At 59.3% G+C, this 12,761-nt stretch overlaps 1 protein-coding gene across 1 annotated transcript in view; it reads right to left on the reverse strand.

The window, feature by feature from the left end:
* Positions 1-34: 34 nt before the first annotated feature.
* Positions 35-12,761, reverse strand: part of B4GALNT4 (beta-1,4-N-acetyl-galactosaminyltransferase 4) — a 30,660-nt gene continuing 17,933 nt past the window's right edge. Inside the window, exons 4-20 of the mRNA XM_055814554.1 lie at positions 12,201-12,296; positions 11,794-11,884; positions 11,380-11,480; positions 10,569-10,636; positions 10,037-10,115; positions 8,265-8,331; positions 6,547-6,690; positions 6,189-6,298; positions 5,752-5,852; positions 5,291-5,373; positions 3,289-4,558; positions 2,805-3,112; positions 2,390-2,543; positions 1,952-2,024; positions 1,704-1,857; positions 1,200-1,326; positions 35-989 (exon numbers count right to left, since the gene is read on the reverse strand). Of these exons, the coding sequence (XP_055670529.1) occupies positions 875-989; positions 1,200-1,326; positions 1,704-1,857; positions 1,952-2,024; positions 2,390-2,543; positions 2,805-3,112; positions 3,289-4,558; positions 5,291-5,373; positions 5,752-5,852; positions 6,189-6,298; positions 6,547-6,690; positions 8,265-8,331; positions 10,037-10,115; positions 10,569-10,636; positions 11,380-11,480; positions 11,794-11,884; positions 12,201-12,296 (3,141 nt within the window). The 3' untranslated portion in view covers positions 35-874. The remainder of the gene's footprint in view (positions 990-1,199; positions 1,327-1,703; positions 1,858-1,951; positions 2,025-2,389; positions 2,544-2,804; positions 3,113-3,288; positions 4,559-5,290; positions 5,374-5,751; positions 5,853-6,188; positions 6,299-6,546; positions 6,691-8,264; positions 8,332-10,036; positions 10,116-10,568; positions 10,637-11,379; positions 11,481-11,793; positions 11,885-12,200; positions 12,297-12,761) is intronic.

The raw sequence follows: 12,761 nt of genomic DNA on the forward strand, positions 1-12,761 counted from the left end.
TGCCAAGGCATGAGTGTCATCGAGGGGAAGGAAATCCCAGCCAAGACATTGATTTTATTTTTTCAGAATAAAAAAAAACCCCAAAACAGACAAAACTTCCTGAAAACAGCTTCCTACCTCATAATTTCACAGAAATTAGCTTGGAAACATCATTTGCTCTCCCCGTGCTCCCGTACCTGCTTTGGGCTCTGCCCTTTTCCCATCCCAGCGCAGCCCCTCTGGGCGCAGGCAATGCCAGCCCATCATGCCAAGGGGCTCTGCCCCCCGCCCCGTACAGCCACAGCGGCGTGTCTGTACCCGTCTTCCCCTCCACGGAGGCTCCACAGGTCCCAGGGAGGAGCAGGAGGGTTTGGGCAGCCCCAGCAGGCTCGTACCCCTCATGCACTTCTCTGGGTACCAGTACCCCCCAAAAAAAGCTCAGCTCTCCAGCCTGACACAGGGACAAAGTGCTGGGCATTTTTGGGGGGAGGCAACCCAGCAAGGGGGCTGCAGGGCGAGTGCCAGCTGTGAGCTTGGGTACCGCTTTTCTGCCTCGGCATCACCAAGCCTGGCACGGCCCCCAGGGACCCACCAGCTCCGGGGATCAGCCCAGAGGCTTTACCCCTCCTGACAGCAGGATCCCCATATTGTCCCGGCACTAATGAGTTAATAAATTCATTTCTGACTAAGAAATTAGACCCTTAAGAAAAAAATCACCACCCACTTTCACCCTCCCCGCTCCCCCCCCTCCCCAAAATATCCACGGTTTGTTTACGGGTGCCCTCCGTGCCAGCATCAAAGTGTGTTGGCAGAGGTCGGGGACAACCGGGCGCTGGCGGTGGTCTGCCTCCGGCGGGCACAGGGGGGTCAGTGGCTTCAGGCCAGGCTCGGGGCACTAGTCCTTGGGTGGCTTCTTGCTGCGGGCGTTCCACATGCCACGCTTGGAGTGGTAGTAATGGTAAAAGTTCCTGAGACGCAAGCGCTCCACCTCCAGCCCGCTCTGAAGGACCCTGCAGCCGGACAGGGGGGCAGCCTCAGGGGAGGGAGGGGACAGACACGGCCCCCCTTCAAGGAGGGCTTTGCCCCTTCGCCACCATGTCACCCCAGCCTTTAGCCAGCTCGATGGAGGGGACAGTGGGTTTCCCAGGGGATGTGCCCAAATCCACATGGCCAGCCCTGCCTTGGGGGGGTCAGGGGGCTGCCAGGACCCCCAGCCTCACCTGTCCAGGAGCTCCCAGTCCTCCCCGCCCCAGCGGTCTCTGAACTCCTCTGTGTTCATCCCTCCCACGCGGTCAAAGTCCGACTTGTAGATGCCAAAGAGGCCAAAGCCATTCACCTCCCAGTAGCCTGGAGGGGGGAGAGCAATGAGGCGAGGGGTGTGGGGGACACCCAAATCCCCAGGCCATCACCTCTGTGCTCTCCTCACTACCTGGGAGCCACAGGAACACCCGTCCCAAGCCCTCTTCCCACCACAGCTCCGTCCCCATCACTGCCACCTCCCATGGGGGTGGCACCAGGGGACAGCCCAGTTTCGGGGGGCATCGCACCCAGTACGCCTCAAGCACCCTTGGGCTTGAATCCCATCTTGCCAAAGCAAAACAAACCCATGCTCCCTGCACATGCAAGCCAGGCTGCAACCCAAACCCGGCGCCGTGGCTCTCCTTGGGCAGGCAGGGGACATTTTCCAGCTGGAAAAGCATCACGGCAGAGGGGACCCCGCTCACCGTTGGGCTCCCGCGGGGAGCTGCCACAGCTCAGCCTCATGACGATGGGCGCATAGGCCAGCTTCCCCTCCACGCAGTGCTTCCGGATGCTGTCCAGGATATTGGGGGGGAAATGGATGTGCAGGTCGCAGAGGAACACGATGCTGTGCCCATCCTATGGGAGAGGGCAGACACCAGCGAGAGGATCAGGGCAAAACAGCTCCGGGAGAGAAGCCAAGGCAGGAGCTGGTTTCTCTCCCCTGGCTCACCTCGACCGTGTCCACACCAGCCTGCAGCCCGGCCGAGCGCTCGAAGTTCCCCGTGCGCCGCAGGTACTGGTAGCTGAGAGAGGACAGGGCAGTTAGTGCTGGTGACCGAACGGGACACAGCCAAGATGGGGACAAGGACCACGAGGTAGGAGAGGAGACCACCTCAGGAAGGGGGTCAGGTGCCTACAACTCATGCCAAGGGTCCCCCCATGGAGGCAGAGGTGGTATTTGCATCCCTGACTCCTCCACATGGAAAACAAGTTTAAACCCCAAAAAAGGAGGAGGCAGCAAGGGGCAGTGAAGCCAAGACCCATGGTGGGCTGGGGAAGGAGCAGCAGGTTGTGGGAGCACTGCCAGGATGGTCTGTCCCACCACAAGGAGCCCTGCAGACCCCACGGGGAGCAGGATGGGACCCAGAGCTCATGGCAGGGGGCTTACCGGGGCAGCTGGGCATCCCGCAGGGCCTTCTCAACGTCCATGTCATCGCTGTCAAAGTCCACCAGGATGACATTGAAGTTGGCGTCCTTCGTAGCCCCGTACAGGTGAGCCATGTCCGAGATGAACTGCTGGACCCAGCGGGCTTGGTTCTTCACTGCCAGACACAGCCACAAACGTCCCTCAGGCTCTCCATGGCGCTCCCAGGAGCACCCCCTTCCCCAACCAAACCAACACCCCTTCCGATGAGAAGCGATAACCTCAGCATCTCATGAGAAGCGATAATAACCTCATCCCCCTCGGGCCAGCCTGAAGGATGCAACCTGGGAGCAAAGTGGTTGCCTTTCTCCTGCCGCAGGATGCTGGGGGCAGAGAGAGCAGCAGAGACCCTGGAGAGGCACGTCCTGGTGTCACCTACCGGGTACCACGAAGTGCACCATGACATCCTGCTTCCAGCTGAGCCGCAGGGGCTGGCACAGGACAGGTTTTCCATAGAGGATGCTCCAGGTGCTCGGCTGGGGCTCAGTGGCCCCCAGAGCCAGCCCTTCGGGGTTGGCCTCAGCGCTGTCGTCCTGCTTGCCCTGGTGCAAAAGGACATAGACATACTCGGAGAGCCGCACCGTCCGCTGGCCCCGCTCCGCCAGCTCCAGCTCCAGCAGGTAGCGGTTCCCCCGGGCCGTGTCCCGACGCTTCTCCACGTTGACAATCCTCAGGAGGGTGTAGATGCTATGGGGAAAGCAGAAGCACTTGAAAGCACCATCACCATGAGCTCTGCTCCCCACAGCTCCCTTGCTTGAAGGGTTGGCCTGAACCCACCATCGAGCTCACCCGGCCCCAAGGAGCCAAGCGGGGTGAAGGCACATTCTCCCCAGCCTCCCACCCGCGTCCCACTCCCTCCCTACCCTCCATTCTTCTCATTGAGCTTCTCCATGTACTGCGCCACCACATCGACGACCTCGCTCTCGCTCAGCTGCAGGTTGCCCGACACGTTGCAGCGCAGGTCGTTCCAGTCGGAGCGCAGGAGCTCAAAGTCCACCGAGCTAACGCTGAATGTCCTCTGCCAGTTGATGGAGTCCTCCAGCCAGCTCTGATGCAGCTCACCGGTCTCATAGCTGTAGTCTGACACCTCTTCTTCCTCCTCCTCCTCTTCCTCCTGGCCCTTTCCCTCCTCCTGCTGAGATGTCGTTGTTTCTGACATCTTCAGAAAGGATGTCACCTGCATCCCCTCTGAGCGGGCCACCTCGGAGGAGTTGTAATTGGTGGTGGCTGCTGTCCTGCCCGGGGCAGGGGTCGTGTCCTCATGGGTCTCCCTACTGAAGAGCCCCTCGGTCCCCAGGGCGAGGAGGCTGGGCAGCGCTCGCTGCTCGGTCCCCAGCTTGGGCAGCCGCTCCCACCTCCTGCCACCCACACGGGCACTCCTCCGCCTAGCAGGGTCCCTCTCCTTGGAGATGTTGCTCAGGAGCCAGGGGGTCCGACGGCCAGGAACAGCGTGGAGCTTGCTGGAGGCAATGGGATGCTTCTGAGGGGTCCTGGAGTGAAGATGGACTTTCTTCAGGGCCTTTGGGTAAAGAAAGATGCCGGGAAAGGCCGGCTCCTGGGCTGGGGCTTTGCGCTTCCCTGGCTGCAGCCTGGTCACGTAGACCTTCTCCTGGGTTTTCTGGGGCTTTTTGTCCTCCCTGGGTGTTGCAGGCTTGCTGGGACCCAGCGTTTTGGCTTTGCCACCAAAGACGGGAACCGAGAGGTGGGGTTGGAGGCTCAGGGCCCCGGCATGCTTTGAAGATGCCAGCAGCCCCAGCGCATTCTCCTCGCCTTCGCTGGGATCCTGGGGTAACCAACTGAGCATCCGCCCACGGACCTGCTCCGGCACAGGGCCCACGTCCTTCTCGCCGTGGAGGTCCTCAAGGATGGCTGCCGGGCTGGCGCTGGCCTGGTGGGACGTGCTCCATCTCCCCAGCTGCCCAGGCATGCCCACCTCATCCAGGGCCTGACCCTGCTTGCGGTGAAAGCTGTAATAGTCCAGGTTGTCTCCATAATCCTCGGTGACCGGCGGGGTCTCCTTCCCTTTGGCTCTGGGTACCGGCCCAAAGCTCTTCTCCTTGGCTTCAGGAGGTGGGTCTGTGGGCTCAGGGCTGTCCACTCCTTCCTCCTCCTCCTCATCATCCTCGAGGAAATCTAGGGAGTAAAGGCAGAGATAAATATCCTGAGGGTCCCAGCCGCTCGGCACAGCCCCCTGCAGCATGCTGGCCCAAAACAAAGTGGCAAAACTTGTCTCCAGCAAGAGATCAACCTGCAACAGCTGCTGGGTGAGGGAGGCTGAGGGCTGGTGGGCACTGAGCCATGCTCACCAGGGCTGGCAGCTCCAGGCTCTGCCCACTAACCCCTCCAAACCTTGGCCATAGCTCAGCACTGCTCTTATTTCATCCAGGAACAAGCCTAGCCTGCCAGGGCTTCGCCAAGCCACAAACCAACAGCGAGCCACGCTCTGAACAACATGGCTCCTGCGGGTCCCCGTCAGCATCCCCAGGCTCTGTGGACATCCCAGACTCCACACCAAGTCAAGTCATATCCTGCTGCCTGCTGACCAGGCCAGCCCAGGAGATGCGGGTACACAGCTTGAAGAAGCCAGGAGGGTGAACCCCAGCCCTAGCATCCCCCACCCCATATCCCGCAGCGCTTTGTGGCTAAGCCAAGTGGGATGCGTGACCATGGAGCACGTGGGACTGCTCGGAGGCGAGCTGCTCCATGCAGCCCTGCCCTCCTTGAACCCAGCATCACTGGAGGCATCCCGATGAGCTGCATCTCCTCGTGGATGGGCCGGTGGATGAGGATGCCGGGTGCTCAGCCCTGTGCTGAGCTGCTGAGGGATGCCCAAAAAGCTGCTGGCGGGGAGCTGGCAGCACTCACTGTCTGGGTTGAGGAAGAGAAATGCTCGCTGGCGTGGATCCTCCTCCTCTTCATCCATCTTCATGTACTTATAAAAACCAAACCTGGGAAACAGAAAGATGATGTCCTGGAGATAAGGGAGGAGTGTACACGTGAAGGGACGTGCTCGCACACACGCAAGCCCATGCAGGGAGGAACATCCCCACCTGCAGTGCAGGTGCCCGGGCACAGCCTGGCTCCGAAGGGAGCTGGGATCCCCAAAATCCAGGAGCACTGCCAGGTCTCAAGCTGCTACGTGCCTGAGAGATGGGGAAAGAGCCAGCCTAGAGGTGGCCCTTCCAGTAGGGATGGAGCCTGGGGACACACAGCTGAGGATGCATCATCTCAGTGCCGTTTCCCCAGCTCTTTGAGTGCCCTCTTGACATCAGCCCCCTCCTACCCCTCCATGTAGCACCCCCAAACACCAGCCCCACAACACTTACTTCTCCAGGTAGAGGGGGGACTCCCTGTAGAAGCACTTGTTATCTGTCTCCATGTGAGTGAGGCGCGTGAAGTCATTGGGGTACACGAACGAGAGGTAGACCTGGGGAGATGACCACGCTGCCATCACCCTGGCACAGAGCAGGCTCACTCTGAGGAATCGGGGACCAGCAGGGCTAGGAGCCAGGGACCTGAGGCCAACAGTGCGGCCCCGCAACAGCAAGGTGACCCTGAGCACCTCAAACACCCCGTGGGACTTTTAACTCAAACCCTTTCAGGTCAAGGCGGGGAAGCTCAGCCTGATCCTCCAGCAAGGGACATTTCTCCTGGATCCTTAACCAAGTGGAAGCATCCCTGCCCTGGGGTGGGGGCAAAGCACTTGGCTTTGCTGTGTCTGCCATGGGAGCGTGACCCTGTCACATCGTGGGGAGACACTTACAAATTGCAGGCCCTGGTAGCGGGCGATGGGGAAGTCCTTCACCACGTAGGTGGGGCTGTAGGCACAGGGCACCAGCACGTTCTCCACTCGAGAGGCCTCAATCGCAGGGGCTGAAGAGAAGTAGCCATGGCTCAGCCCCAAGCCATCCCCTACCACCCCTTAGCCCAGCCCATGTTACAGTTTGTAGCACAAACCATCCCAGCGTGCCCCCCTACAGACCCCAGCAGAGATGCCCTCCACCCAGGAGATGGGCAGAAGGTAGGAGGGATGCCCTTCGTGCCTGTGGCAGCCAGATCCTGCCTTCTTCCTCACTCAGAACCCCACACAGACCTGCAAGGATCTGATCCCAGCCACTTACTGAGGAAGAAGGTGTCCCTGGGGTCAGACTTCAGCATGTCAGCCCCGTGCTCGTCTTGCTGCGCCTGCCAGAGGTAGCTCCCGCTGTAGCTGGCCAAGGTCTGTGGGATGTGCTCCACGTGGTTCATCTTCAGGGACGATTCGTCTGAAGAAGGCAAAGACAGCAGCTGAACCCCACAGGCACCCATGTACAGAGCTTTGTCCCAGAAGCATCCTCTCCAAGGTGACACTTCCCGACCTCTCCATCCATCCCTCCCACCAAGAGGGCTCAGAGGATTGTGGATTCCTCCTGCTCCCAGGGGAACGAGGGGAGCCAATGTGTTTGCACAAGGGCAAACCCAGCTCCTCCAGCCCCTTCATGTGCTTGCAGACACCATGACTAATCAGCCTAATGATTATTGCCATCAACTAAGAGCACGGAGAGGACAAGGGTACAGCTGATCTCAGCCAGGCAGCCTGGCTCCGATTACAGCATCACTCATCACCCTCAAGACAAGGGGTGAGAAGCTCAGCTCAGGGGGTTTACCTCCCAAGGACACAGGGATTAAACCCTGAATGTCCTTCCCAGTAGAGGTGCCGGTAAATGCAACATGAGCTGGTTTTGCCTCCTATTCAGGGATGAGGATGGCATGTCATCCTTGGCTATCAACCAGCCCCCAGACCTCCCCAGGGGAGGTCACCTTGCTCTGGTCATCTTGGCTGTGCTCAGAGCTGTCTGCTCTGAGCACCCAGGGGTGCTCCCTTCCCAGGCAGCCCTGCCTGCTGCAGAGCCCTGGGGAAGCACGCAGGTCCTGAAACAAGCAGGAACTCCCTTCCCAAGCCCCAAATTCTTCTACTTGCAGCAGGGAAAGGCTCCCCAAATGCATCTGTGCAGCTGGCTGAGGTTGGGCTGCAACCCCTGCAAAAGCCCGGAGAAACAGAAGGAAGGAGGATGCTCTGCGTGCATCCCCCACGACACGGGGATGGGCTCCCCACAGGTGACATGGCTTTACCCCAGGATGCTGCTGGGGTCTGAGGAGCCGGGAAGTGGGAAAGAGAAGCAGAAATAGCCGGCACTGATGGATAGTGGTTGGGGGGGGTGCGGTTTATCTGCACATCATGCATCTCATGGGCACCTGCATCAATGCCAGCAACACCCCTCCATCCCTCTTCTCCTCATTGATCCCCGCCTGTTGCCTGTCGCCTCCTGCCTTATCGACACCTTCCAGGGCATGTTTGATGACCAGTCCTCCAGCATATTGAGCACTGGGGCAGGACCCATCTATCAAGCCCTTTCTTGCTGCCAGGGAAGGGGCAGGAAGCAGAAGATCTATAGATTTAATTAAACCTTGCACCATCCATCCCTGCTTACACGACAGCTCCTCATAACTCAGGGCCAGGCCAGGGAGCCAGCCCTCCGTGGTCTCATTAGCAGGGATGAGGCTGGAGCACCAGCAGAGTTGTGCTTCCGTGGCACGTCACCTCTGCATCCCATTTTTAGGAGGGTTGCAGCACACTCCCAGCATCACCCCTACCCACCGCAGCCCCTTGCCTCCTTCCTTCCACCCAAGCAGCAGCTCGGGGGGGGTGAAAGGCTGAGATCTTCCCCCAGGATCTGATTTCCCAGGATCTGGTTTGCTTCCCAGGCTCTGGTGCTGTCTCTCCCCAGCTGCGCCAGCACGTACAGCCCCCTCGAGAGCTTGCTTGCCGTGGCTGCGGGCGGACACGTGTGGTCCTTACCTGTGTACAGAGAGATGTAGGAGGAGTCAATCACTTCGAACTTCAAGCTGGGGAGGAAAACTCGCCACTAGGAAAAAATAAAAGGAGATGGAGAATGAGTGGGAGGGTGGCAGGGGTTCAGGGTGCGCTGGCCAACCCCAGGCACCCTCGGATGGGTCCTCTCCTGTCCTCAGCTCCCAGAAGCTTGCCTGCACGGATCCCAGCCCCGACCCTGCAGGAGAGGAACAAGGGAGAGGACTGGTGGTGCCCCAGCACAGACCCGGTCCCACCTCCTGCCTTTATCCAAGGTGATTTGGGATCAGAAGGCATCCCCTGGTGGTCAGGGAGAGGGAGGCTGCTGGAGGTGGGACACAGGCTCATGCTGCTTCCCCCTTGGGTCTGCAACACGGCCATCCATGGCCGTGGTCCTTCTGGGCCAGGCAGGCCAGACCCAGCCCTGCATCATCATCATCATCAGTAACATCACAGGAGGCAGCACAGCCACGCGTCCTGCCTCGCAGGGGAGGGACGATGCCGGGGCACAGAGCAGTTTCTCCCTGCAACCCCCTTCAACCTCAGGGCATGGAGCAGGGAGACCACGGCAGCCAGCAAGGACCTGAGCCAAAGTGCCTCACTCCGCTGCCGGCTGCTGCCTGAATGCACATTAAAAGCAGAGGTTGCTTAAGAGGGTCTTAATAGCTGCCTTCGTGCATTTTAAAAGCATGCCTTGAACCTTTGTCCAGGCAAGCCCTTAAATACCTACAGGGAGAGACGCGTTAGGGTCCTGCCTTTTTTGTTGTTTCTTTCTGAACATCTGAAAGGTTTCCCTCCCTCCAGCGAAAAAATGTCTCCCCCATCTATTTGTTTTTCACAGCAGAAATGCAGATCTTATCAGGATGGAGGAGATGGAGCCCTAGGAGGGCGAGGCTGAGCGATGTGGAAGAGAGCACCAGCAAGGAAGGGGTGTTGTCGGCCTCCCTGATGCTTTGCTGGCACCAGTTTGACTCCAGTGATTAATGACTGCTTGGGAGAAAGGAAACCTTTGCTAACACGCCAGCATCTTCCCCTCCCAAAGACAGCCCGAGCTCCTGACACACACGCTCCAGGCTCTGCCAGGGTTGTGCAGCCAAGGCAGACAAGTTCAGATTTGAAATTCACAGTATCTCAAAGAGGGAAAACAAAAAAAGGGGGTGCACTCCATCACCTTGGCCACCTCTCCCCCCACTGACCCCGGGATGCAAGGTGGGCGCCACTCACAGATGGTGTCCTGGGACCTGGCTGCTCTGATATTACATGCTCCAGGTTCTCCTTGCCCATGGCAATGGGCTCCTGCAAGAAGAAGCCCACAGGGGGCCTTTCCCCCTCTGCCAGCCCTTCTTCAGAAGGCCAAGGAGAAGGGATGAGACCAGCCACACAGAACCGGGTGCCCCATCACCACTGGAGCCTGGAGCGGAGGGGCTGCTCCGTCAGCATCCACTGCGGGAGCACAGGGGAGGGACAGCAGGGCCGTTAGTTCCCCAAAGGCCATCGCACGGAAGGCCTGGATGAGCATGGAGAAAAGCAGCCTGCACCAGGCACCCTCAGCAGGAATGGCCCAGGGAGATGGGCCCCGGCTTCGCTGGAGCAACGCTGACTCGTCCCCTCTGCGGACCGAGTCGCTGGCAGCCACGGGAGGGGGAAATCATGGCTTTGCTCCAGAATAAAGCGTTCTAACATGCATCGGGAAAAGCCCTGCTGCCAGCTCTTGACAGGGCAAGCCTTGAAAGCAGCACGGCATGGGGGCATTTACTCACACCAACTTCCACGTGGTCTGAACCTCGGTCGTCTTGTTTGTGGAGCAGCTCGAAGTAGTAGCGCCTGGAGGACATGAGGCTGTGCGAGAGGGGAAGGCGCCAGTCAGAAACCACTGCGGAGCTGACAGCTACCAGTGCCAGGGTGACGGGTGCTTCCCTGCTAGAGGAGCCATCCCAGGAAATCCTCTCTGTCTTGCTGACATGTGGCTAAACCTTCCTGGGGCAAGGGGACTGGCAGCGTGATGTGGGTATCTGCTCCCCCATCCCACTGCTGAGAAGCTTCACAAGACCGGGGGGAATCCCCATCCCTCGTCATCTGCAGAGGTGCCCGCGGTCCCCAGCACCTTCAAGCCATGGACCCGGGGGCACAGCTGGTTGAGCTCCTGTCCAGCCCAGACCCCACACGCCTGCTGGGAAGAGACTGTGGCCAGGCCTCCTCCAAGGGAGGAGCCGGTCAGTCAGCGCAGAGGCAGCAGCTCTGTCTCCCCAACTCCCTCCACCCAAGGTGGGCAGGGAGCAAGGCCACACTCACCGCAGAGGCTTGGAGACTTGTGAGCTGAATTTGGTGAACTCCCCCGGTGCCGTCCACTCGGTGCCCAGCTTGGGGAAGGAAGAAAGAGTGTGTGAGAGCGCAGGGGACACCATGGACCAAGCAGGCACAAGGCCCAGACCCCATCAGCTCCTCCACCTCCGTCCGGCACTATGCTGTGCTGCAGAAAGGTTCTTCAGGCAGAAGGACATCCCAGGAGCTCTATCCCAGAGCCTGCTTGTCCCCAGCCATTGGCACTCCTGCTACAAGAACTTGTCACCAGCCAACACCACCAAGATCCCAACAACACATGGGTGCAAGGACAGACCACAGAGTTTCCAGTTAACAGGAGTTAACACCAAGAAAAACCAGGAGCAAATATTAAATCTCCTATTCTGGGACATAAGCTGGTCTTTGGTAGCTACAGCTAGGATGGGACCAAGGGGCAGGTGGTCCTTCAGAAGCCAAACCAGGTCTGGCCAGGGGCAGAGGTGGTACCAGACTGAAATAGCCCAGCATTTCCCAAGGGAGCAAAGAAGCAGGGGAGCTGCCTCTGGCAAAGTCACACATGGACCCTTTAAGGGCTGCTGCAGCAGAGGAACTTGTGGACAGGAGAATTCGCAGTGCCTAAAGAGCACCCGTGGGTTTGAAACATCGTTAATTGAGCACTACGGAACCCCAGGAGGCACTTGGGATGGTTATCAGCATGCTGGGAGCAAGGAACGAGGCACCCCGAGGGAGGAGATGCTCTCACTGGGAGCTCGAGCATCCCCCATGTAGCGAAAGGCAGAGGGTCGAGGATGATGGCACGTACCTTGCCCACGAACGCAGCCAGCCGCGAGTTGGACGGGCTGTCATCAGAGCTGAGCCAGAACTCTGAATTGTCATCCGAAGCCACAGAAAACTGGAAATCCCCTGCAGAAAGCAAAGGAGAAGCTCACCACCGAGGGATACAGTAGCACAGGCTCAGTCCCGGCGCCTCCTTGTGCAATGGGGAAACAGGGATGGATGGACAGAGGTGATGCGGCCACCCCAGATCCCACATCATGGATGGGATTGGGGCTTCACCTCCCCTGGAAGCAACCAGGGAAAAGTCTTTGCTCCAGAAAGACCCTCATGCCCAGGGGTTTGGGGACTGCCTCCGAGCCTCATGTGGTCTAAGGTGGGGGGAGGAGACAGCTTCTCCACGTTGCTGCAGGGGGAGAAGAGGCCAAGCTCCATCACTCACCATCCTTGAAGGGGTGGATGTAGCCAAAAATCCTCAGCCCATAGTTCTTCCACTTGGGCGACACAGCCAACTTCTTCACTGTGGTGCGGGTCTGTGGGGGAGGAACAGAGACACGAAAGCATGAAGAGTTCATGCCCAGGCTCACGCCTTACAGCAACATCACCCTCACCACCTCCTCCTGGTTATCCCAGGGTCCCCTGTCCCTGGCACCAGAGGGGACATGGAGGTCCCATCACACCCATTTCTTCCTCCATCCCTGCTCTGCTGGGAATTACCTGCCCCAAACCAAAAAGCCTGTGAGCAAAGATCTTGAGGACCAAGCCCACAGCCAGCGGAGATGCAGCAGCACCCAGAGAGGAACAAGCAGACCCTCCCTCCGACCCACCAGCATCAGGCCTGGGACTCACGTGGGGAAAGAGAGGAAAATGGAGGTTCTTCCTCAGGTGCCTCACAGCTCCTCCACACCAGTCTTCGAAGACGTGCAAGTTTGCCTTCCCTTTGTACTGTGGGATGAGAGAGGGAGATGAGCAAGGTGTCCCCTCGCATCCCCCCTCACCTGCCAAGGACAGCGTTAGGGCAGGCTGAAACATGGATGTCAAGCCCTAGGGATGTCACTTGTGTGGACTCAGCTCTTCTGCAGTGACACCGAGCTCCCATCCCTGTGTCAGCCCCAGGGTCACAGAGCCAACCCCCAGAAGATCACCCTCCTGCTGCCGCTGCTTTGGGTCCCAGGCACACTTGGATAAGGGACGTTGTCTGAACACGGCACCAAAAGCCTGACCCCATCCATCCTGCATCCTCCCCCAGCATCCATCCCACCAGCACACAGCCAGCACCCAGAGACAGGTGCAGCGTGGACCCATCCAGAGAAGACAGGCAGCAAGTTGTCCCCTCGCACACCCACGCAGACTGATGAGGGGCTGACACACACCCATGGCCTGCACACAGGCAGCTCATCCTCATGGGCA

Source organism: Falco peregrinus, chromosome 9 (assembly GCF_023634155.1).
Source record: "Falco peregrinus isolate bFalPer1 chromosome 9, bFalPer1.pri, whole genome shotgun sequence".
NCBI classification, from domain to species: domain Eukaryota; kingdom Metazoa; phylum Chordata; class Aves; order Falconiformes; family Falconidae; genus Falco; species Falco peregrinus.